Raw genomic sequence first — 26,457 nt, forward strand, 5'->3', positions numbered from 1 at the left:
TCCCCCCTGGGAGCCTATTTAACTGAAACTGCAGTGGCCCAAGTTCACCACCAGGTTCCATCAAACTCCAAATTCCACGATACCACCGTGCAGTTTACTCCTACTAACTCGTCATAACTCATTTAGAACACGACGCAACAACATAAAAATCAGGTCAAAACAGCAAAATATCATAAAAATGTTGTGTGCACGTGTGCTCATGCAGAAGGAGGTGCGTGCACGTCGGCGCGTGCTGGAGGGCTAGCCATTCCGTGCAACGCTAGTCCAACGCTAGCCTTTAAGCGACAGCGCTGTTCTAGCATGACGGTGCTTGCTTGCTTGCTTCTATTCTGGAACTCGCACGCCGCCTCGTCGGGACGGCGCCTCGCTCTTGACGTGACGGCGTCATTTCCCGTGCCACCGCCCGCTGCCACCTCCCAATTAGCACGTACGCGTCGTCACGGCGGCGTGCGAATCCCACAGTTGGGGATCATCCAGCTCAAGGTTTGGGAGATGTTGGATTTGCACAGATATCCGTGTCTTCTCTGTAACATGCCAGAGAATAAGAAGACGTAGCAGGAGGGATCAGGTACTGTCGCTATATTTAGAGTTTTCAGACCTTTGTGAAAGCACGTATTGCTCTTCTCAACAAGCAGCTGGTGGGGGGGGGGGGGGGTTATTATGAATACATAGCTAAATAAATGCTAATTAAAGGTAAGAAATACATGGAAAATAATTGTAAATAAATAACATTTTGGAAGGGTGAAATATCAGGCAAATAAATACTTACTTCAATCAAATACTAAATGTACATAAATTATATAAAAATTTAAAAACTTAATTTAAAAAATTAAAAAAATAATAAATTAAATGTAAAAACTTCAATTAATAAAATGCTAAAATAAAATAATAAATAAAATAAAGTAAAATAAAAAATAAAACAAACATCAATTCAAATAAAAATCTATTCAGATAAAAAAAATCATACAAAAAATAAATAAATAAATAAATGATAATAATAAATAACCTTTTAATAATGCAAATAAAAATGTAAAAAATAAATGAAAAAATGTCAACGCTTTCTGTGCCGTGTGCAGTGGCGATTGACGCAAATGGCGCTGACGGCAGATGCAGGGGGCCCCCTTGCCCCCCCAAGGGGGTTTGCAATGTGGTTGTTTCATAATTGCATCGTAAATACCCATTGTTGTTGTTTTTTGTGCAGTACATGTATGAGCATTTGGGGCACCCCTAGTGGGGGCCCCCTAAAACCCTACCAAAAAATATGATCACCAACTGTAGCGTATCCCTGCCGTGCTTTTCTTTCTTTTCCTGCCGTCTACTTTTAGTTTTTAGGAAGTTGGCTTCCTGTTTCCTGGGCTTCCGACGTCTGGAACAATCCAGGCACCATTTCATCGCTTGGGGTCATGTGATTCATTTTGGTTTTGAAATAGTTTTAAGAGCGTAAAGCAGGCTAGCTTAGAGGCGCTATCCTTATTGATTGTACTCTGCACTCGCACGCTTTGATGAGTTACCCAATGCCGAAAGTAGAGCGAGTCATTCTGACCTTTTTTTTTTTTTTTTTTCCTCAATGAAGCCCTGCTTCGCTGCAGCACACGTGTGTGTGTGTGTGTGTGTGTGTTAAAGTTAGTTCACGCCATTGTCGGCACCCACTCGGAGTGATGGTGGGGGTGTGAAAGATGTTGTTCTGCCGGAGTAGTCGTGGCGGCTTTGTGATGGTGGGGCTGACTTTTTTTTTTTTTCTTTTTTGTTGTGAATGAAAAACACACACACACAAATACACACAAATGTCCTCAACAAAGACAAATGTCCCCACAATAAAGGTGGGATGTGGAGGGCGGGGCCTCATTAGCGGAAAAAGACAAGAACAAACACACAAAGTTAGACAATGGAACTATAGACGTGTTACCATGACTTCCTCCTCCGCCCAACCATTCATCTCTGACTCAGTCACGTGACCTGGATGGATTTTTTTTTTTTTTGTCCCAGCCCCTCCCCTCATGACACACACACACACACACACACACACACACATTACAGACGGATCCTGTGAACTTCTTTTTTCGGGGCGGCGTGTTCCTTGAAGCGTGGCCTCGGAGGCTCCCGTCATTGTCGCTCATGATGATCAGTGAGTGGAAAGAGCTGATGAATTGTGGGAATGGGGGGGTGGACTAGATGGGTTGGGGGCTCCCTGCTGGGAAAACTTTAATTAGTTTCTTCCCCCTCCTCCCTGCAAAAATGAAACGTTTAACTTCCGGTGTTTCGTTTTCAGCATCCGTTCTAGAAAAGCGGACCAGCAGAAATTTAGAATTCAAAGCAATTTAGTGGCTTCCTGTGAGTGTTTGGTGTTGAAGAAAATCTAGTTTGTTGGGTTCATTAATTTTTTAAAAGTTTCTCCATCATCCATAATCCGTATGTGAAACAGGAGCACAGTCTTTCCCTTTTCTGTGCGTCTAAGGAGAGAGAAACAGTTAGCATGAGAGAGCTACAAAGCCCACCACGGGACACACCTATTTGGACTATTAAACAAATTCACTGTTTCAGAGACATTTCGTACCAAACGACCCACGGCAGGGAAAAAACCATGGGCCACCTGAAACAGCAGCATCGCATTTGAAAAGTGCAAACAGTTTGCCAGCAACGTCTGTGACATCACACTGGGCGCTCGGAGCGTGTGCCCGAATACAGGACACCGACTGGTGTCTTCCCTCTTTTAAGAAAAGAAAGTGCAACTCAGCTTTGTCATAGAAGTGAAAGAAGCCATTAATAGTAACTTGACTCGGCTCTTTTTTATCCCTTTGTTTTTTTCCTTAAACCATCTTTGTCCATTTCTTTTCCAATATTATGAATTTATTCACATAATATTATAACTTTTTTTCACCAACCAAATTTTACAGTCATGGCAACTTTATTTTGTTTTTTAAATAGTTTAAGGAATCTGAAATATTTATTTAATATTTAAACCCTTTGCTGCTAAAATGACTTATTGTTATTTATTATTACATTATTTTTTCTCTGAATATTTTGACTTTATTTTCATAAAATTATAGCTTTTTTCACCAACCAAATTTTACAGTCATGACAACTTTATTTTGTTTTTGAAATCTAAAATATTTATTTAATATTTAAACTCTATGCTGCTAAAATGACTTATTATTATTATTATTTATTATTACATTATTTTTTTCTCTGAATATTTTGACTTTATTCTCATAAAATTACAACTTTTTTTCATCAACCAAATTTTACAGTCATGACGACTTTATTTTGTTTTTTAGATAAAGTTTAAGAAATCTAAAATATTTATTTAATATTTAAACTCTTTGCTGCTAAAATGACTTTTTATTATTTATTACATAATTTTTTCTCTGAATATTTTGACTTTATTCTCATAAAATTATAACTTTTTTCACCAACCAAATTTTACAGTCATGGCAACTTTATTTTGTTTTTTTTTAAATAAAGTTTAAGAAATCTAAAATATTTATTTAATAATTAAACTCTATGCTGCTAAAATGACTTATTATTATTATTATTATTATTATTACATTATTTTTTCTCTGAATATTTTGACTTTATTCTCATAAAATTAGAGCTGTTTTCTCTATTATTTTTTTCACCTATTCAACTTTCTTATTTTTTATTTAATTCTTGTAAATTAGATTTTTTTCCACAACCTAATTTTCCAAAAATTATTTTTTTTACATTAGTCTAATAATTACATTATTAAAAAAAACAACTAATAATAATTTTGACTTGATGGTACTAAATTACCTCTTTTTCTTGTTGGATCACTTTTCTCTTCATGTTTAGACTTCATTTTTGTAAAATACCTTTTTTTCTTTTATTTGTCTTGTTAAATGCTATTTTTGGACTGTGCCATGGGCTGTGTCTGGCCCCCGCGCCGCAGTTTGGCCCTCTCTGCTTCAAGGTGTCACATGCAACAGCGGGTTAAAGTTTCTATTATTCATAAGCTTTGCTTCTGCTGGTCCAGATGACACGGCCCCGCTTGCCAGACGGCTCCAGCAGGCCCTCATTGACACCCCCGCCCCACCCCCACCTCCAGCATGACTCAAACACCCCCCCCACCCCCCACCTTTTAAATTATTACACTCATTGTTGCCCCTTGAGGACAAAGCTGGCACTACAGTCCTTAAAGGTCAGGATTTTCAAAGTAGCCCTAGGGGACCTGTAAGGATGGGCGGGTGGTGGGGGTCACCTTAACAGCCCTAATTAGGGGGTCAGGACCCAAGCAGGGAGGAACGAACCCCTGATGTTTATTGTCGTTTTCTCGCCTCTTTCATTGATTTATGGAATGATGGCTGCCACTTTTGGCCGCAACCCAGAGACATTTATCTCGGAAACGCACGCATCGTTAGGCGGGAACGTGCGTGGCGGCGGGGATTTGCCCACAGGAGCTCACGGGGGGGGGGGGGGGGATGCTAATGCAGGCTAATGTCGATCAATAAGTGTGGAGGTGTTGGGGCCGCGTTGCAATGGCGCTGTTAGCATGATGTGCCTGTGGTTAGCCTGTTTACACGCTAATAGGCGCTAATGCACATTAGCTAATGGATGACAAATTCATCAATGAGTTAACGGTATTGTTCCGGGAAGATTGAGGTAATGTCGTATTTATATTATATTATATTATATTATATTATATTATATTATATTATATTATATTATATTATATTATATTATATTATATTATATTATATTATATTATATTATATTATATTATATTATATTATATTATATTATATTATATTATATTATATTATATTATATCATATATGCCATCATATTTGATTATATATTATATACACCATTATATTATATTATATTGTATTATATACGCCATTATATTATATTATATATTATATACACCATTATATTATATTATATATGCCATTATATTATATAATATTATATTATATTATATATGCCATTATATTAGATTATATATTATATACACCATTATATTATATTGTATTATATACGCCATTATATTATATTATATATTATATACGCCATTATATTATATTATATATGCCATTATATTATATAATATAATATTATATTATATATGCCATTATATTAGATTATATATTATATACACCATTATATTATATTGTATTATATACGCCATTATATTATATTATATATTATATACGCCATTATATTATATTATATATTATATACACCATTATATTATATTATATATGCCATTATATTATATAATATTATATTATATATGCCATTATATTAGATTATATATTATATACACCATTATATTATATTGTATTATATACGCCATTATATTATATTATATATTATATACACCATTATATTATATTATATACGCCATATTATATACGCCATTATATTATATTGTATTATATACGCCATTATATTATATTGTACATTATATACGCCATTATATTATTTTATATTATATTATATAAATAAATTTACTATTTATATAATAATATTGACTTCACTCTTAACACTTTGAACCCCCCCCCCCCCATTGGTGACAGGGGGTGGCCCTTCAAGTCGTGTGAACCTCATGAGGGTGCAAGGACCCATTTAGCCTGCTTGCAGCTTTAATTTGTCGTTATTCCTATTTTACTGTTCATAATCCGCCGTCGCTGATGCCGATAATGACCTCTAGTGGCTGGAGGCCATCACTGCATGAAGGATAAAAGCTGTAACGAGACACAGGCAGCATAACGAGGAATGGTCTTCTAATTTTTTGTGCTCCCGGAAAGAGGAAATATTGTGTGCGCTTGTTTTGCCGTACGTGCCAGATTGCGAGAAAAAGCATGTTTGACCTTGATAGGCCGCTTCAGACGGGGCGGAGGAGCCAAGGCGCTGAAGCTGGCACCATCGGATGCCGATGTAGCCTCCAGCCTGACTCACACACACACACACACACGTTTTCCCTAACAATACGGAGAAAAGGCTTCCAGGGTAAACACCTAATTGTTGCCTTGTTTTTGTGTCTCCTCTCTCCGCTGACCTTGACGCCACGCTTGCATAACGGGGGAGGACAATGTGTTATTTTTAAAATGTGTTGTGAGACGCGTGTGTTGGGTTTTAGTCGGGGGGGAAAAAAAAAAAACACAAACATGTGTCATGGTCACCTTATGTAACACACCTGAAGTGCAGTACACACATAACACGCACAGTAGTGATTAATGGTGTGTGTGTGTGTGTGTGTGTGTGTGTGTGTGATGTCCCAGATTAGATTTAATGACTATAGTTATCATGAGCACATGCTTTATTGCTGCCTAATGTCTTTTTTTTTTTTTTTTTTTTTTCAAATTTAAGCTCCACTTTGGCCACTTAGGAAACAGGAAGTGTGTGTCATGCATTCTAATCACTGTCGTCTTGTCTTGTCCGGCGTCTTTGTTGCTGAAATTTTCCACAAAAGTCATGTTTTGAATTACCGTAGTAGAAAAACTCACAATTTTATTTCAATTTTAAAAGGGACCTATGATGCTTTTTCAACTTTTCTGACCTATAAAAGTAGTTAAAATGTTGTATTCCGGTGTTAAACCATGCCAAAGTTTCACATCATGAGGTTTGTGTATTTGGAAGTGAGTCCTGAAAAAAGTTTGGGATGACTAAAAACGCTCTGTTTCAGAAGGCGTGGTAAAACTGTACCTTTGTGACATCACAGAGAGGCGGATTTCCTTATATGGACGTGGCTGTACTCCAGCTAAACTCTCTGCACTAACCCCAAGCTCTGCTCCTCTGTTTACTTGCTAGCAAAGCCACATTTGTTTCCGATTCCTAAAGACGCCCCCCATCATATAAATATCAAACTAATCAAAATATTTGATTAATTTGATTTAATTAGTGTAAATTTGTTTATTTTCCCGCAACCTAATTTTCCAAAAATTACATTTTTAGTGGTTGTCTTACAAAAATTTACACTGGACTGTTTTTGTGTGCCTGTGTTAGAAATACACTGTGATACTTTCAGTGTGATACTTGTACTTTTACTTGGCATTGTTGCATTTGTGTACTTAACTAGTATTTCTGCCACAATGACACAGTACGTAGTTCATTCCTATTGTGTTCAAGCACAACCTAGCAAGACTCGCGGCTTCCCGCTCAGCTGATTTTACGCGCCTGCTGTTTTTTTTTTACACGCTAGTACTCCTGCAAAAAATGTGTAATGACCACATTAGACGTTACCAATGCTGTCGAAAAGCTAACGCTAAAATGATGAAGCTACTTAGCATTGAGAGACATTTTGAAGTAACGTCTTTTCTTGAGAAAACTGTCCAGTCTTTACTTCCGGATCGGATTCGGGATCCAACACATTTCAAAAAGATACATCACTGTTTATGATCAGCTCCTATAAAGTCGGGTTTTTCAGTTAGCGACACAAACCGGAATTCCTTTTCAGCCCGGAGGCGGGCTGTGGATGGAATTTTTTTTTTTTAAACAGACAGTTTTCCTGGGAAGTACGAAATTCAAAGAAATACACCGGAATAGGTGCAGATTCTGAAAGCAATACAAAGCTTTCTGCGTTGGTTATTGTGTGTAGCTGCTCTACAGGAGTCCACAACTCAATACAAAGGGCCGAAAAATAATAATAGCGTAATAGGTCCCCATTAAAGATTTCAAAATAAAACATTTTAGAGCATGATATGGTTATAGTTATGGCGGTCCTGTTATCATTATTGATATCAGCGTAGCTAACTGCTAGCATGTTGTTTGATTGTTCCTGAATGGTTAGCAAAGTCCTGCAGGTTAGATGTTTGCAACCCAATCATGCATTAGCGTTGATGCTTTGTGGTCCAGGATGTGATGCAATGACGTGGAGATGTTAATCCAACGCAGACTTCCTGTTCTGCTCTGCTTGGCTCCCGTAGTAAGCGTCCTGCGTTATCTCCGTGGATGCTGGAGGACCAGCGCAGGTAGATGATCGGGTTGACATTGTGTTGCTGGGAGAGGAACGTGTTGAGGTTTCACAACTTCATCAGCGATTCACGCCGGGATAATAAGCGGCGACTTGGAATATTATTCTTCACGGAGCGAGATTGCTTTGGACGGCAGCATTGAATAATAGATGTTCCCTGGAGGTGTTCCAGAAGATCCTTCGCCGCCCGACAAGCGATCGAGGAGGGTTGAATGGAAGCGTAAGGAAAGAGGAAGTCACCTATACCATACTTGGTGAGCAGCGGCGACGGTGGCGTCTAATTTGCATATTTACTGGAGATGCTAAACAACAATGGAGGACATGCGAGTGGCGGGAAATGGGATTTTTTTTTTCCTCTCTGTGCTGTCCGCTAGTCAACACATGGCGCTGTCTAGCTCCGCCCCCTTAAGGGCACCCCAACAGAAGGGTGCCAAAAGATCTTATTTATTTTAATTTGCATAATTGGACCTGGACAGTCCCATCATAATGTGTTGCAAACAGGAAATGCCAAAAAAACAGCATCCATTGCATCTGTGGCGGTCCAAATGTAACAGTGGCGGGCCACCAGGAATGAAACTGGCGTGCTCGCTGGGCTCGCCCTCGGCAGGACTTGTGACTCACGACTGCAGAGTTTGTGTTTATGAGGCTCGGCCAAAGCGGCGCTTGACCTCACGCAGGGGGGCGGAGCAAGCGTGCGCATGTGATGTGCACAGACTGGCCTTTGAGAGGCAAGAAGTGTGTGTGACCCCCCCCCCCCCCCATGGTCTATGGCGGGGCGCTTGTGGGACATATTTGACTTGTGAGCTCAGCGGCGCGGACGTCTGATGTCCGGCTTCCTCTTGTCTGCTGGCTTTCTATTTTGCCGCCTTTGACGGACTTGGTTCCTCTTTTCTTGACAAACACCTACTTCCCCCCCCCCCCCCCCCCCCCCTCTTTGCCCCCGCCCTCTTTAGCCTCGGGCGAGGTGCAGCACAAAGCGTCTTCTTGTGAAGAGGACATCTTTATTTGCTAGCAGGTCGGGGGGAACAGCAGCACCGCTGAGGTGAGTTTCTGCTGGGAGGGGTGTGTGTGTGTGTGTGTGTGTGTGTGTGTGTGTGTGTGTCCGCACGTGTGTGTGTGTGTGTGTGACATCTTGATGTGCACGTACTTACACACTGGAGGAGAAGAAATATGATGAGAAAGATGGAACTTGGAAAGTTTCTTCCTGGTAACGTCAGCCTTGCTATAAATGTCCCACTTTGTGTTTGTGTAATGGTTGGACTCCGGGTTGCCAGATGTACTAGTTAGTGGAATATTTCTGCTCTGCGTCGCGTCTCGTTGGTGGTTGCAGTGGAGCTCCACGGCTCGCTGCTACTCCGACTGGCTACTCATGCTAGGTGTCGACGGGATATCCTGCTTGCGGCATTACAGCCCAGCCCAGAGCGGCCTTGTGACACTGCCTTCACCTACACCGCATGCATCTACACCGCATGCATCTATACCGCATGCATCTATACCGCATGCATCTATACCGCATGCATCTACACCACATGCATCTATACCGCATGCATCTACTACAACACATGCATCTATACCGCATGGATCTACTACAACACATGCATCTATACCGCATGCATCTATACCGCATGCATCAATACCGCATGCATCTACACCGCATGCATCTACACCGCATGCATCTATACCGCATGCATCTATACCACATGCATCTATACCGCATGCATCTACACCGCATGCATCTACTACAACACATGCATCTATACCGCATGCATCTATACCGCATGCATCTATACCACATGCATCTATACCACATGCATCTACTACAACACATGCATCTACACCACATGCATCTACACCACATGCATCTATACCACATGCATCTACACCGCATGCATCTACACCACATGCATCGTGCATGCGTGGGTTTTCTCCGGGTACTCCGGTTTCCTCCCCCATTCCAAAAACATGCTAGGTTAATTGCAATTAATTAATTAATTAAATCACGTAATTAATTAATTAATTAATTAATATTTAAAATTACATTTAATTTTAATATTTCAACTATTTGCTACTAAAATAAAATGATTGTTCCTCATGATATATAATTTATTCTCATATTACTCTGACTTTTATACATAATATTTTGTCTTCATAAATTTTCATAATTCTTTTAATAACTGTTTTATATGCCAACTTTCTCCTAAATGTTCAACTTGTAACTATGACTTTATGCCATAATATTTATACTTTATTCCCTTAAAATTTGATTTTTTTTTTACCCAGCCTAATTTTTCAAAAATCACAACTTTATTTAGTTTTGATTGTTTGTCATAATATTAGCACTTTAAAAAACAAACCTAAAAACATATTTTGTTTAATATTTGAACTCTATGCTACTATAAATGACATTATTTCCTCATGATATTACCAGTTTATTCTCGTAAAAATGTGACATTTTCTTGACTTTTTTAAAATCATATTTTGACTTCATTCTTGTAACATTACAGCAGTTTTTTTCAAACTATTTCGACTTTCTTCTTGTAAAAGTTCTTCCCATAATTCTGACTTTATTCTCATAATATTGAAACTTTTTTCTCAATTTAATTTTGTTTCTCATATTATTACTTTAAAAATACAGATGAAAAAAGGCTAAAAAAAATTTTTTAATAAATGTAATTATTCATTATATCATTTTTCCTTCTAATTATTCAGCGTTATTAAAAGTTTATTCTCTGTAAAATTGCAACTTTTTTCTTGTTGGAATATTTTTACTTATTTTGGTAATATGTTGTTTTTATTTTTGTACAGCTATTTTTCCCATTTTTGCTGCTGTTATTTTTTTGTATGTCCAATTAGTGCAACTTTTCTTCTTCAACTTTTCTTCCTATAAGTTCTTATAAATTTCTTATAAATTTTCTTATAAAATATATTAAAAAAATTATTAAATTATTTTCTTACAAAATATTGCTTTTTCTGCAACTGAATTTTCCAACTTTTTAAATTTTGTTTTCTCAAATAATATTAGCATTTAAAAGGTACGACCTAAGGTATTTTTCTTTAAAGGGGGCCTACTATGTTAATTTTTCGACCCTTTGTATTTCATATTCATGTTCACAAAAACAAGCGGAATGCTGCTGACATATGAAAATATTTTTCTCTTGCTGGGAATCACCAAATATAATAACTTCTGCCTGAGCTTGTTTCGTAAACAGAGCATCAGAGCTTGGGCAGCAGAGGGCAGAGAGTTTATACGGCTTACAACCACGCCCATATAAGGAAGTCTGCCCCTCTGTGACATCACAAAGTGGGAGTTTTACCACACCTTTTGAAAACGAGCGTTTTGAGCCGTCCCAAAAGTTTTTCAGGGCTCACTTCCAAATGCTCAAAACCTCATGATGTGAAACTTTGGCACGGTTTAACACCGGAATATAAAATTTTTACTACTTTTATAGGTCAGAAAAGTGTAAAAGCATCATAGGTCCCTTTTTAATATTTCATATTTCTTCTACAAAAAAGACGGTGTAAAGGTGTTAAGAAGTTGTTGTTGTTGTGAGACGGACAGCTCCACATGGTGATTGAGCGACGGGTAGGACACCATCCTCCGGCGCTTTGTGTCCGCGTGTGTTGTTTGTTGTGTTGGCTTGAAAGCGTCTTCCAGCGCCTCGCACTTCCTGCGCCTCGTCGGCACGCTGGAGCTTTTTGCCTTTTGTCTTCCTCTTTTCTTTTCGTCAGGCTTTTGTGCGTCGGTGCCCGCCTCTTCCTGTGGGCTGGCGGCATCGGCGGCGCGTTCGGATTCTTCCTCTCGGGTGTCGGTGTGTGTTTTTGTGTGTGTTTTTGTGTGTATTGCTTTCATGTGTGCGTCCCCATCCCCAAGGGGTAACACGAGCATCTTGCGGCCGCGGCGTCTGTGGAGGCGCAACTTTTGTCCTCTTGCACTTTTGTCTACGCTCTCTTCTCTTGAAAGCACCCCCCCCCCCCACACACACACACACGTAGATCCTTTGTAGAAGCATCAGATGAAGAGCCGGTCCCCCTTTCTGTTTCAAAGGTTAATGTGGACACGCCCACCCAGAAGGACACGCCCATGCAGGCTGTGTATCCTCACCACAAAGCTCAGTCCATTTATGCTCTGCTTGGCCGTGGTCAAAGGTTCAATTTTCATATAATCACTGATTCCCAACCAGGGGTACGTGTACCTCATGTGGTACATGAGCAAATTGCAGATGCTACATTGAAACATGTTATTTCCAAGCTAAGTAAAACTTTTTTTTACATTCATTTCCTATGAAGCCATACAGACAGTCCAATGGAACTTGCGTGTGTTCCAGCTTGTTTCCCCGGGGACACAATAACCTGTGACACAGCCTCGCTGTCTGACATTCTGCTTTTGGAGAATTATCAACATGTAAGAGTGGGCGGGGTGGGGACTCATGGTACGATAAAAAGCCTCTGGGACAAAATAGGTTAGGAAACAACGGCATACATCATCGTATAGACCATCTTTGATTAACAGCACAGCACTCCTGTCGTATAAAAGATCTTTGATTAGAACCCTTGTAGTACAACTTGTGCTCCTGACATATAAAGGATCTTGGGCTACCATTGTTTTTGCAGTAGGTCCTTAAAAACGACGCAGCACTCCTGTCTTATAGAAGATCTTCGACTAGAACCCTTGTCGTACGACTTTAAAACCAGTAGTACTCCTGATATAGAGGATCTTTGGCTACCATTGTTTTTGCAGTAGATCCTTAAAAACGGCGGAGCACTCCTGTCTTATAGAAGATCTTCGACTAGAACCCTTGTAGGACAATTTTAAAAAACAGCAGTGCTCATGACATAAAAAGGATCTTTGGCTACCATTGTTTTTGCAGTAGATCCTTAAAAACAGCACAGCACTCCTGTCTTATAGAAGATCTTCGACTAGAACCCTTGTAGTACAATTTTAAAAACAGCAGTGTTCCTGACATATAAAGGATCTTTGGCTACCATTGTTTTTGCAGTAGATCCTTAAAAACAGCACAGCACTCCTGTCTTAGAGAAGATCTTCGACTAGAACCCTTGTAGTACAACTTTAAAACCAGTAGTGATCCTGACATATAAAGGATCTTTGGCTACCATTGTTTTTGCAGTAGATCCTTAAAAACAGCGCTGCACTCCTGTCTTATAGAAGATCTTTGACTAGAACCCTTGTCGTACAACTTTAAAACCAGTAGTGATTCCTGACATATAAAGGATCTTTGGCTACCATTGTTTTTGCAGTAGGTCCTTAAAAACAGCACAGCACTCCTGTCTTATAGAAGATCTTTGACTAGAACCTTTGTTGTACAACTTTAAAAACAGCAGTGCTCCTGATATAGAGGATCTTTGACGGGCATTTTTGTTGGCCGTGCCTAAAAAGAGCGATGCACTATCATATCAAGTCATATCAAGTGTTTGTGAGGATCTTTTCAGTATTGTTTTTGCCGTAGGTCCTTAAACCATGCGCTCCTGTCACATAGAGGATCTTTGACTAGCGTTTTTGCAACAGATCCTTAAAAACAGTGTCGTACTACTGTTACGTCGAGCATCTTTGACTGGCGTTTTTGTATTAGATTCCAAAAAGCAGCGGAGCACTCCTGTCACATAGAGGATCTTTGGCTAGTGTTTTTTATACCAGTACTATTTATCCTTTAAAAACAGCAAGACACTCCTGCCATACAGAGCAGGGGTTTCAAAGAGTCTATCTCTCTTGTTGAATAGAGGATCTTTGACTAGGGTATTAGTGTTTTGGATGAGGTTCTTAAAAAGAGTGGTGTTCTCGTGTTGGATAGAGGATCTCTGACGAATATATTCGTGTTTTGGATGAGGTTCTTAAAAAGAGTGTAGCTCTGTTGTTGAATAGAGGATCTTTGACTAGGGTATTAGTGTTTTGGATGAGGTTCTTAAAAAGCGTGGTGTTCTCGTGTTGAATAGAGGATCTCTGATGAATATATTCGTGTTTTGGATGAGGTTCTTAAAAAGAGTCTAGCTCTCTTGTTGAATAGAGGATCTTTGACTAGGGTATTAGTGTTTTGGATGAGGTTCTTAAAAAGAGTGGTGTTCTCGTGTTGAATAGAGGATCTCTGACGAATATATTCGTGTTTTGGATGAGGTTCTTAAAAAGAGTGGAGCTCTCTTGTTGAATAGAGGATCTTTAACTAGTGTATTAGCGTTTTGGTTGAAGTTCTTAAAAAGAGTGTAGCGCTCTTGTTGAATAGAGGATCTTTGACTAGTGCATTAGTGTTTTGGATGAGGTTCTTAAAAAAGAGTGGAGCTCTCGTGTTGAATAGAGGATCTTTGCAGAGTGCTTTGGTGAAGTAGAAGTTTAATGTTAGTGTCATGCATTGATCGTTTATCCAATACAGAAGTCTAACAACCCCAGACCCCCCCCCCCCCCCCCCCCCCCCACATATTGGGTCAACATAACCCCCCCGGGTATTGGCTCTCCCCATGGAGGACGTGACCCTCAAATTACACGTCATGAATTATTGAGGTGAAAAGGCGGAGCCTGACAAATCTCAGCTCTTCTTTTGCGTGACCTTCTTTGTCCTCCGAGCCCTGGAAGGCAGATCACATGTCCGGCCCGGGGATGGGGGTGTAACGTGAGCCCCCACCCACCATCGCTTTGTTGTGGCTGAAGATGGACGACTTATGACCACCATGTGTGTGATGAGGCGTCACATGACACGCAGACGAGAGGTTGAGAACGCAGTTTTTTTGGCAACTATGTTTATAAATCTATTTTCTATGCTGCTTATCCTCACGAGGGTCGCGGGGATGCTGGAGCCTATCCCAGCTGTCTTGGGGCGAGAGGCGGGGTCCACCCTGGACTGGTGGCCAGCCAATCACAGGGCACATATAGACAAACAACCATTCACACTCACAGTCATACCTATGGACAATTTGGAGTGGCCAATTAACCTAGCATGTTTTTGGAATGGGGGAGGAACGCAGATAAATATGTTTAATTAATCGAATTAATATTAATTTAAATATTATTTAATTATTATTATTATTTATATAATATTTCAATGATTTCCTACTAAAATAAAATGATTGTTCCTCATGATATATAATTTATTCTTATATAACTTTTTGTCATAATAATTATATAATAGAATAATAATATAATAATAAATATAATAATAAATATTTTTTTCATTCTTTTTTCATAATAACGCAGATACGTATGTTTGAAAAATGACAAAAGTGTTCACGCAAGAATATAGTCAATTTAGGTTAAAAGTGTAATTAGTAAAAGTAGTTTAATTAGTTGAAAAAATAAATAAAAGTCACAATTTCTATGGTTATTTTTATTTTGAAAGTGTTTTTATTATTATTATTATTATTATTATTATTATTATTGTTATTATTGTTCAGAGTTAGGAATGTGAACCCCCCCCCCCAAATTATGCCAATTATGTTTTTCAAAAATTTGTATAAATGTTGATGGAGGCCAACATGAAAGAAGACGGCGGCGAGATGAAAAAAAACAGATGCTAGCTCCACTTTACGTAGCATGTTAGCATGTTAGCATGTTAGCATGTTAGCATGTTTGTTTAGTCCGATTGCTGTGCTTTGACCGCTTCTATGGAGTGTGTAGATGACGAACACGAGTCACACACACACACACACACAAGCTGTGTGTTTTTCCGTCCTCCGTCGAAGGAAATATTCCTCAATGAGCACATGCGTGTGAAGAGGGAGGGGCCAGTGAGTCACTTTTTAGGGCGGAGGGGTGTTATGACTGGCGTGGAAGGCCTCGGAAAGAAAGATGCACCCGCCCGTCTGCTCGGCTATTGATGCAGCGGCTGCCATGGCGACGCCTCCATGCGATAAAGGTTGTGTGGATTATTATGGGGTGACTCACTCTTAACGCCGGGGCCACCGTGGCGTCGTACGCTATCTTTAAACGTGCTAACATCACACACAACAGAAAAAAAAAAATCAATATTCCCAGGAATTAGCCGCATCCTCATGCATTTTTGATGGAGAATAAATATGTACCCAGACCAAGATGATCCGATTGTTCCAGACGGGCGAGGGAGGCTAAATTATTGATGTCCTCCCCAGTTTGGGGAATATCCCGACCACGTTGGTCCCTCCTCGCTCACATCACAGCGGCTGTTTATGAAGCGGGAAGCGTGCAAATGAAAAGTGCTTGCCTAGAAAGATGAAGATTATACTTATTGTTATTATTATTACTTGTTATCTTTTGCTGCAAAACATTTGTCAGGGCTGCAACCTATCTGTGGTGGGGGTTTGCAGGGACGGGTGGATCTCATTTGCATAATTGTTCATGCTGCATGTGCATGCCATGTTTATGGCACAACGAAAGAGGAAAGTGAAATAAATTAGATAATACAATGTTTAGTATATTTTAAAAATATGTAAAATAATAATAATAATAATAATAATGTCACAACCCCCAAAACTATTTAGTCAACTTTAAGTTTAAACCGTAATGAATAAAATTTGTGTAATTATTTTTTCTTAAAGTTGTGACAATTTCTATGATTATTGTATTATTAACAAATATTTAAATTTTAGGCAGTTATGTGTGTCTACTAAAAAAACACAAAATGTAATATGGGAATAATGTGAATATGGCATATTTTTTTTTACAAATTTTACGAGTAAAATTAGTGATTAGTATTAAAAAAAAGTGACTGTATACCATTATTTGTAGTTTTTAAATATAATTTTTTTTAATTTTTTTTTTAACTTTAATGTCAGAACCCCTGAAAGTTATTTCGATATTTAATACAATATACAATATGTTATATACATATGTACACATAATAGGATTCCCCCCCATCCATGTAATTTTGGCAGTCATGTTTTGTAAATAAATATGTTTATTAAAAATATTATAATAATTGAATTTAGTTGATTTTCAGTTCAAATTGTAATTAAAAACATTTGTGCACTTGTTATAAAAAATAATAAAGAGGTTACAATTTGTACGGTGATTTTTATTTTTAAAAAGTAGCTTTTTATTATTCAGCATTATGCATGTCAACCCCCCCCCAAAAAAAATGATTTTGATGTTTGGCATGGCAATTATGTTTAGAAATACATTTTAAAAAATACTAAATCAATTTATAAAAATTATAGTTATTAAAATTAGTGTCATGAATTGTAAAAAGTGACCGTTTCTACAGTGATTTTTTTTTTATTCTATTGTATTTTTTAAATCATTTTCATTGCTATGGTTCGCTATGAATGTCCCAAACCTTTAATGCCACAAGCAAGATGGACGCACATGTGAGTTCTTAAGGATGGGGGAGGAGGGGGGACAGTAAGACCTAAATAAGACGCTAAATAAGTTGGCACCACTGATCCCTCCTGCTACATCTTATTCTTCTCTGGCAGAGCAGGTTTGTATGAGGTGTGCTAAGAAGCAGCGTTACTATGCCCCCTAGTGTACAGAGGTGGAAGGACACGCTAACAGTCTTATTATAATGAGGGATGGCAAATAATCAGTACTAATAATCATTGTGACGCGGTTAGCTAAGTCGTGCTAACATTTCCTGTCGGTTGAATAAGCGGCGGAATAAAAGCTCGTTTTTTAGCTAGCGTTTCTTTCCCTCATTAGCATAAAGTGGTCCGCTCTTAAGGTCAAGAGTGAAGCAAATGTTGCTGCAGGCGGCTAAACTCTTCTTCTCCTCTCTCCTGCTCCCGGACAGATTTGGATGACCCCCCGCCCCCATCCAGCAGGAGAAGGAGACCTCGCCGCCCCCCTGGACCCGCAGCCATGCCGCCGCCCGCGGACATCGTGAAGGTGGCCATCGAGTGGCCGGGGGCCTTCCCTAAACTCATGGAGATAGACCAGGTAGGACACACGGGGGGGGGGGGTTGGTGTGCGTGATGCGGATGCGGCTACGCCTCGTCTAGCGCCTCCAGGAAGTCCACATGTTGAACAGGAACGTCAGCAACAACATCGTGATGGGGGGGGCCTTTAATCAAGCAGCCCACAAAAGCATCACGAGGCAGGAAAGTCATGGTTAGGCTTCATTAAAGAACATTCTTTCATAAAACCCATCAATACTTCATATTCATATACTTCATAATACTTCATATTGTACATCACAACATACTGCATATACCATACCTCCCTCTGTGTTTACACAATATTCTCTTTCTTCATAAGCACATTTACCTTTTATTATCTTTATTATTTATTACCTTTATTTATCTTTTATTGTGATAGTCAACATCAATTATTAAATCATAAAGCAATTTAAATTTGACAGTGGGGGGGAACTAAACTCAATACTCAGATACTATATATATATATATATACGTATATATATACATATACACACACTAGGGCTGTCAAACGCATTAACGGCGGTAACTAATTTATGAGGTGATTAATTATGATTAATTAATTTGAAAACCGTGATTAATCTGATGAAAATTATATATATATAACATACATATATATATTTAATATGACATTTGTAAATGTGTTAGCTATAAAGTGATGCAACATTAAAGGAAATATGTTATATTTTAAAATTTTATTTTAAAAATCAATAAATATATTTTGATATTATTCTATTGAGGCTGTCAAACGTGTTAATGGCAGTAACTAATTATGAGGTGATTAATTATTTTGAAACCCGTGATTAATCTGATTAAAATTATATGTATAACATACGTATATATATAATATGACATAAAAACATTAAAGGAAATATTTAATATTTTAAAATTTTATTTTAAAAATATTTAAAAAATCAATAAATATATTTTATTGATATTATTCTTTTGAGGCTATCAAACACGTTAACGGCGGTAACTAATTTATGAGGTGATTAATTATGACATTTGTAAATGTGGTAACTATAAAGTGATGCAACATTAAAGGAAATATTTTATATTTTAAACTTTTATTTTAAAAATCAATAAATATATTTTATTGATATTATTCTGTTGAATGTTAGAATTGTAAATATATGGCATTGAGTATACTCCTAATTCAACTATGAAATAAACTAACATGATACAAAATTACATTTTACAAATATTTTATGAACTATTTTTATTAAAATTTAAAATAATATAAATGTCCCATTTTGTCATAAGAAAGTCTGATTGCTGCCGTTTGTAGGAAGAATTTATTCACGATGACCGACAAGCAAATGTAATATGATAATAAGCACCGTGTGTGTTTTGGGATGTGTGGGGGGGGCGTGGGGGGGGGGATAACACGGCTACACTAACGCCGGTGCGACGTCACCATGGCGACGGGCGCCACGCTCGGCCTGGGCGGATGAACCTCTGCGGATGTTTTGCGTCTTCCTGCCTCAGAGGCGCCGGGATGCGGCAGCGCGCTCTCCGCCCTCATCATCATCATCATCATCATCATCATCATCATCACACAGCTGCTCTTGCGTTGTTCTCCTCTTCGTTTTGGCGTGTCGTCGTCAACACACACACACACGCACACACACACACACACAAACTCCTTATCAGCTTGGTCATACAAAAGGCCCGTGGTGGCGTATGGCGCTGTGAGTCATGTGATAAGGATTTGCCGCTTCTTCTTCAATGAGTGTGTGGATTTACTTCAACTGTGTGTGTGTGTGTGTGTGTGTATGTGTGTGTGTACTATTTGTATGTGTGTCATTGCTGCAGAAAAGATGATTGGTCAGCATCTTTGCGCGAGTCGTTATGTGGTCACCTGTGTTGTTGACAGGAGTGATGCAGATTCGCATCATATCAGGCCATTAGTGATTCATTTGAACGACTCTTTTTACTGACTACACAACAAACTTGGCTATGGAAATCTCCCTGGTGGAGGTAATACTATCTACATATCAGTATGTACCACATCAACAAGACTTATTTGGGGACCGGTTCAAGCACCCAAAGACCAGCGTGTCATGGCTCCCGTCCCCCATCCTATTAAAGTGCTGCTGATGTTGCGTTTGGACACCGGAAGGTTTAACCTTTAACCTTTGATGTCCCACTTTGTTATCCCGTAGAAAAAACCTCTGTCGGCCATCATTAAGGAAGTGTGTGAAGGGTAAGTGTTTTTCATGCTACATGCTAAGCATCGCTTAGTCTACAGCGACATGCTACATCTAAGCTGTAGTGTAACGCTACATCGACATGCTACATCTAAGATGTAGTGTAACGCTACATCGACATGCTACATCTAAGATGTAGTGTAACGCTACATGTACATGCTAAGCATAGCTTACTCTACAGCTACTACATGCTAAGCATAGCTTACTTTACAGCTACTACATGCTAAGCCTACATGCTACATCAAAAATGTAGTGTAACGCTACATGTACATGCTAAGCATAGCTTACGCAACATCTACATGCTACATCTAAGGTGTAGTGTAGCGCTACATGTACATGCTAAGCATAGCTTACGCAACATCTACATGCTACATCTAAACTGTAGTGTAACGCTACATCGACATGCTACATCTAAGGTGTAGTGTAACGCTACATGTACATGCTAAGCATAGCTTACTCTACAGGTACATGCTACAGCTAAACTGTAGTGTAACGCTACATCGACATGCTACATCTAAGATGTTGTGTAACGCTCTATGTGCTACATCTAAGCTGCATTGTAACGCTACATGCTACATCTAAACTGCAGTGTAACGCTACATGCTACATCTAAGCTGCATTGTAACGCTACATGCTACAGCTAAACTGTAGTGTAACGCTACATCGACATGCTACATCTAAGATGTTGTGTAACGCTCTATCTATGTGCTACATCTAAGCTGCATTGTAACGCTACATGCTACATCTAAACTGCAGTGTAACGCTACATGCTACATCTAAACTGCAGTGTAACGCTACATGCTACATCTAAGCTGCAGTGTAACGCTACATGCTACAGCTAAACTGTAGTGTAACGCTACATCGACGTGCTACATCTAAGCTGTACTGTAACGCTACATCTACATGCTACATCTAAGGTGTAGTGGTGTAGTGTAACACTACATCGACATGCTAAGCATAGCTTACGCTACATCTACATGCTACATGCTACAGCTAAGGTGTAGTGTAACGCTACATCGACATGCTACATCTAAGATGTTGTGTAACGCTACATCGACATGCTACATGCTACATCTAAGCTACATCCTCCTTTTCTTCCTTCACCTTTTCCCCCTTTTCTTGTTTCTTAACTTTCTTTTTCTTCTTCTGCTCTTATTCTCTTTCTACTTGTCTGTCTTCTCCTTATACCTTCTTTCTCTTCCTTCTCTTTCTGTTTCTCCTCTTCCTTATTCTTCTTGTCCGTCTTCTTTCCTTTCCTGCCTCTCCATCATTCTCTTCCTCCACTTCCTCCTCTTCTCCTTCTGGTAGCCAAGATGTGGTATTTAGATCAACGTTTGCCGTGTAAACAAACCAACGTCACGTCCTGCTTGATGTTTTATGATGCTGTCATGTTCCTGTCAAGGTGGTCGTTGGGGAACCATGAAAACTTTGCGCTGCAGATTGCCGACGCCACCAATTTCTACATCACCGAGAAGGTTTGCGTCCATGGTTAAAGTTGCATAAAAGTCAACTCTAGCGTATTCATTTCATTATTGATATCTTCTATCTGCCTCAGAACCGCAACGACATCAAGAACGGCTCCATCCTGCGCTTGACCACCTCCCCCGTGAGTTAGTTCCCCGGGAGAAGAACACCATCAGTCACTCCTTCCTCCCTTTAATGTCCCCCCCCTGTCCCCCCTCGTCCCCTCGCCCCCGTCCAGTACCAGACGGCGGTGCAGCTGCACGAGCGCATCCAGTCGTCCAGCATGGACGCTAAGCTGGAGGCTCTGAAGGACCTGGCCAGCGCCTCGCGGGACATCACCTTCGCCATGGAGTTCATCAACCTGGACGGCATCTCCTTGCTGACGCAGATGGTGGAGAGCGGCACGGAGTAAGTGCTTAGCAAGTGCTAGCAGAGCTCCGTGTGCTAGCAGAGCTCCGTGTGCTAGCGTTACACTTTAACGGTAACGTCACGCCAAGGAAAAAAAAAATCATCAATTGGCGGGGCTGCATTTTAAGATGTGTAGCGAAGCCTGCTTTATGTCATTGTAGACATTATGGTTAAATAAGCTTCTAAAATTGCTCGAAACATCCAACTTGCTAACTATGTTAGCATAGCCATGTAAGCTTAAGTGCTAACATGACATTTTAACAGCAACATTATGCTAGGTTAGCATCTTCGCTGAAGGAAAACAACACATCATGTCCGTAGCTGGCTGCGGGATGGTTGTCAAAGCTGCGTTTTAAGACGTGTAGTGAAGCCTGGGGGCGGATCTAGGGACACATTGTAATGTGAGAACGTGGTTAAAACGTTGTTATTGCATCATGGGGGATTTTTATGCAGTCCTGAGGAAGTGATGTGGGCAAAAGTATTGGGACACATACAGGAAGTGAAAGGGGAAGAAAATGAGGAGCTTGAACTGGTCCGTTTGAGGTCATCTCTTGTCTTTGCTGGGGTGTTCTTTCACACCGGTGGAATCGAACCGAGCCCTGAACCACTTTGCGAAGACTCGTGCCACGTGTCCCGGTACTTTTGTCCATTTGTGTTGAGACCGGAGTGGATTGAATGTGAACGCCAGGTCGTGCTGTATGAGGGTATGCTGGAGCCTATCCCAACTGAAGTGCTGTGTCTGCATGGAGGACCCCCCCCCCCCCCCATCCTCCCCCAATTATGATGTGAATTACTTTGAAATAGTTTTCATTGTAATTGAAATTGGACTTGTTTTGGATTAAATCTATGTTTATGTTTATGCAGTTTATGCTCCTCCCCCTCGCCTGCAGTGATGGCTGCCGGCCCCCACGCTCACCTTGATGTCCCACACAGGAAGTTAATGCTTCCTGTTGATATTCCGTGTAGTGGACTGTCATGATTCCACGCCGGGAGAGTGATCTTGTCCACAGATGTTGCCTGGTGTTTATTTCAGTAGTCAAAGGCGGACAGCGCCCTCTAGTGGTAGAATCCTGAACTAGCTTCCTAATTAAAAAGTGTGCAGGATATTTTGACCTGCAGTGGTCTCCTCCCCCCTCACAGCAGACCTGTTTGTAGATTGTGTTATAATTAAAAAATATATAATAATATAATTATTATTATAATATAATTCTAATAATTATTATAATAATAATTTAATTATAATAATATAATTTAAAAAAATATATATATTCATTTTGTTGTCTCACAATGACGCGTTTGACACCAAAGTTTCTCAAATCTTTGCAGGCGCTATCAGAAACTCCAGAAGATAATGAAGCCCTGGTAAGACCCCCCCCCCCCCCAACCCCCACCTGCTCCACCTTCCATTCCTCCTCCTCCTCTGCTTATCCAGGCCGGGTGGACGCTTCTCTGCTCTAATCTAATCTAATCTAATCTGATCTGCTGCGGTCTGCATGATTAAAGACCAGCAATGCCTCATGGGAAATCACACACATCAGAATTTTTTAATTTTTTTTTTGCATGTGTTTTTTTGGAAATGTTTTCTATCCTTCATCCGCTCCATTTCACACTTTAAGTCTGGACCGCCACAAATACATTTACTCACTGTTGGCCCTCGACCAGAAACACATGATGACGGGACTGTCCTTGAACACATCTTGGGTATAACAAGTCATGCACACGCGTCATAGCTGATGATTTAGAGTTAGAGGATGATATCGTCTACATCAGGGGTGTCCAAAGTCCCGCCCAGGGGCCATTTGTGGTACGCTTGACTGTGTGTTGGGTTTTTTTTTTAATTGACCCGCAGCACATTCCAAATATATTATTTAATAACAAAAACTATATATGAAGAGAAAAAGTTATGTTAGGAGAATAAAGTCAAAATATTAAGGCAGTAAATTCATAAATAGGTACAAAAGTCAAATTTTAAAAATGCAGAAATGTGAAAAATAGCGGCCATTTCCTGAGAATTAAGACAAAATATTATGAGCATAAACTTGTAATATGAGGAGGAAAAATGTCATTTTAGAAAAAATATTGTAGAGATTTTTTTTTTAAGTTGTAAAATATGAAACAAACAAAACAAAATTAAATTGTACTTTCGCTGTGGCGACTCCGCAATCAGGAAACAGCCGAAAGAAAACTAACTTTCTGGGAATTTAGGTTTGGAAAAAGGAAAAATTTGTAATATTTGGGAATAAAGACACTACAATGGGAATAAAGTGACCAAGATTTACTTCTTGATGTTTGAATGGAAGCAGGATAATAATCCGTGGATGGATTAAATCTTGGTGGTGGTGTTATTTCCTGTCAGGGTGGGGGGCATTTTGCTCTTTTGGGTTCATCCATCATTAAGCCTCATCCTCCATCTTGGTTTTGATTCTCTCATTTTCGGTTTTCATGACTTTTTGTTGATCAGCTGCCAGGATGATGGACACTTAGCAGGAGGGGGCGGGGTGGGGGTGGGTTTGTGCTGCTGTGTGTCATTTAGCTGCATCTACCACACTGTGTGAGGATACCACTTGCAATTTGGCATTGGACCGCTAGAGGTCGCCATTGTAAAGCTTATCAATGAGAAGGGAAGCTAGGCTTTAAAATGTCAACATTTAAAACATTTCAACTTGATATTTCACACTCAAATTAAATAATCGATATTTGTATTTTCATGAAACTCAAAATACGTAAATTTTCTGTGCCAGGTTGACATAAAATATGGAATATAATAATTATACACTCTTGGTCTTAACATGGAAACGTTAAGACCAGTTGAAATCTTAAGGAGGTTCTAAGTAGAAGCTCAAAATAGAAAAAGAATAAATGGGAGTGAGACACAAAAAAGCAATTTATTGCAAAGAAGCCTTCATTTTCTGATCAGAAATCTGAGCCTTTAAAAGGCAAAATGTTGGCCAAAATATGTATTGAATGTTTGTTTCTTTCGGTTTTTCATTGCGGATCTATTTTCGATCCGCATACCGATTTTTGGTTTGAATCTTTGGCTTTTCACTTTTCGTCTTTTTGTATTTTGAAGCCCTACTTAGAACCTCCTTAAGATCCAACGGTGCAGAAGGTACATTCTTGGCATCTTTCAACTGGTCTTGACATTTTTGATTATGTAAATAATAACAGTAATTGTATTTGTATCATTACACAAATAATGATTGCTTATTGTGTTATTTTGAATGTGCGGCTTGTTATTGTGGCTTCTTCCTCTGCATGACCTTTGATGACTTTGCTTCCCGCCGCCGTGTTCCCGTCTCTTCCTCCCGCTTCTCTCCAGCAAGCGTGGTTGCAACGCAGAGCTTCGGCCGGCCGCTCGCTCGCTCGCTCGTGCTCGTCTTCCGAAGTGTCATGGCTGCACAACCACAATTTTATGTGTCTGTGTTATGTTGTCTTGTAGTTTCGGCGACCTGCTCTCCTTCACGCTCACGGCCTTCGTGGAGCTCATGGACCACGGCATCGTCTCCTGGGACACTTTCTCCGTGGCCTTCATCAAGAAGGTCAGTTTTTGGCCGCTAAAAATGGCCACAACGAGCTGAAATGTGTCACTTGTGCTGTTACTTTTATGACTTACACCACATGGGGGCGCTGTGATTAAACCCCACTTGCAATTTCTCACAAAACGCAATTGGAACTTTAAGGTTTTTGGTCCAATTAAGGTCAAATTTGACCTTGAAATGACTGCCAAGCATGTGTGTGTCCAAAGGTTTTTCCAGGGACACCCTCCCCCCATTTTTTTGTTATATTATGACTTTATTTCCATAACATTTTGACTTTATTGTCACTTTTTCACAACATAATTTTGCAAAAATCGCCACTTGATTTTGATTGTTTCTCACATTATTTTTTTGTGTTATATCTCAAGTCCATGCTATTAAAATGTAATTTTTCCTCAATATTCAATTTATTCTCATAAATGTACAGCTTTTTGTGCACTAGAATATTTTTTTGTAGCATTTTGACTTTATTCTGAAAATATTTTTTACTTTTTCAATTGCTGCTGTTTCTAAATTTTCCGCTTTTCCAATTGGAACATTTAGGGTTTTTGGTCTAATTAAGGTCAAATTTGGTACACACCTTGAAAGGACTGCCAAGCACGTGTGTGTCCAAAGGTTTTGTCCCCCCCCCTCATTTTTGCTTTTATTTATTTTCAAATAATTAAATCTTCTTCTAAAATAGTTCATTTTGTTATATTATGAGTTTATTTCCATAACATTTTGACTTTATTGTCACTTTTTCACAACATAATTTTGCAAAAATCACCACTTGATTTTGATTGTTTTTCACATAATTTTTTTGTGTAATATCTCAAGTCTATGTTATTATAATGAAATTTTTCCTCAATATGCAATTTATTCTCTTATTATTTTTTTGTAACATTTCGACTTTATTCTGAAAATATTCTTTACTTTTTCAATTGCTGCTGTTTCTAAATTTTCCGCTTTTCCAATTGGAACATTTAGGGTTTTTGGTCTAATTAAGGTCAAATTTGGTACACACCTTGAAAGGACTGCCAAGCACGTGTGTGTCCAAAGGCCCCCCCCCCCCCCCCCCCCC

The 26,457-nt window shown here is 39.2% G+C and overlaps 1 protein-coding gene across 5 annotated transcripts in view; it reads left to right on the top strand.

Annotated features, from left to right (window-relative positions):
- LOC131102365 (engulfment and cell motility protein 1) overlaps positions 1-26,457 on the top strand; it is a 92,629-nt gene that overhangs the window by 12,703 nt on the left and 53,469 nt on the right. For 2 of the 5 annotated variants that reach the window (XM_058047968.1, XM_058047970.1), the window contains exons 2-8: positions 17,638-17,783; positions 19,945-19,985; positions 21,392-21,464; positions 21,545-21,595; positions 21,692-21,861; positions 23,188-23,223; positions 25,301-25,400. In XM_058047968.1, the coding sequence (XP_057903951.1) occupies positions 17,706-17,783; positions 19,945-19,985; positions 21,392-21,464; positions 21,545-21,595; positions 21,692-21,861; positions 23,188-23,223; positions 25,301-25,400 (549 nt within the window). In that variant the 5' untranslated portion in view covers positions 17,638-17,705. Of the gene's footprint in view, positions 1-8,887; positions 8,976-17,637; positions 17,784-19,944; positions 19,986-21,391; positions 21,465-21,544; positions 21,596-21,691; positions 21,862-23,187; positions 23,224-25,300; positions 25,401-26,457 lie in introns of those variants that run through there. The other 3 variants (XM_058047969.1, XM_058047973.1, XM_058047971.1) reach the window with 2 other exon arrangements.

This window comes from Doryrhamphus excisus, chromosome 14, assembly GCF_030265055.1.
Source record: "Doryrhamphus excisus isolate RoL2022-K1 chromosome 14, RoL_Dexc_1.0, whole genome shotgun sequence".
Lineage (NCBI taxonomy): Eukaryota > Metazoa > Chordata > Actinopteri > Syngnathiformes > Syngnathidae > Doryrhamphus > Doryrhamphus excisus.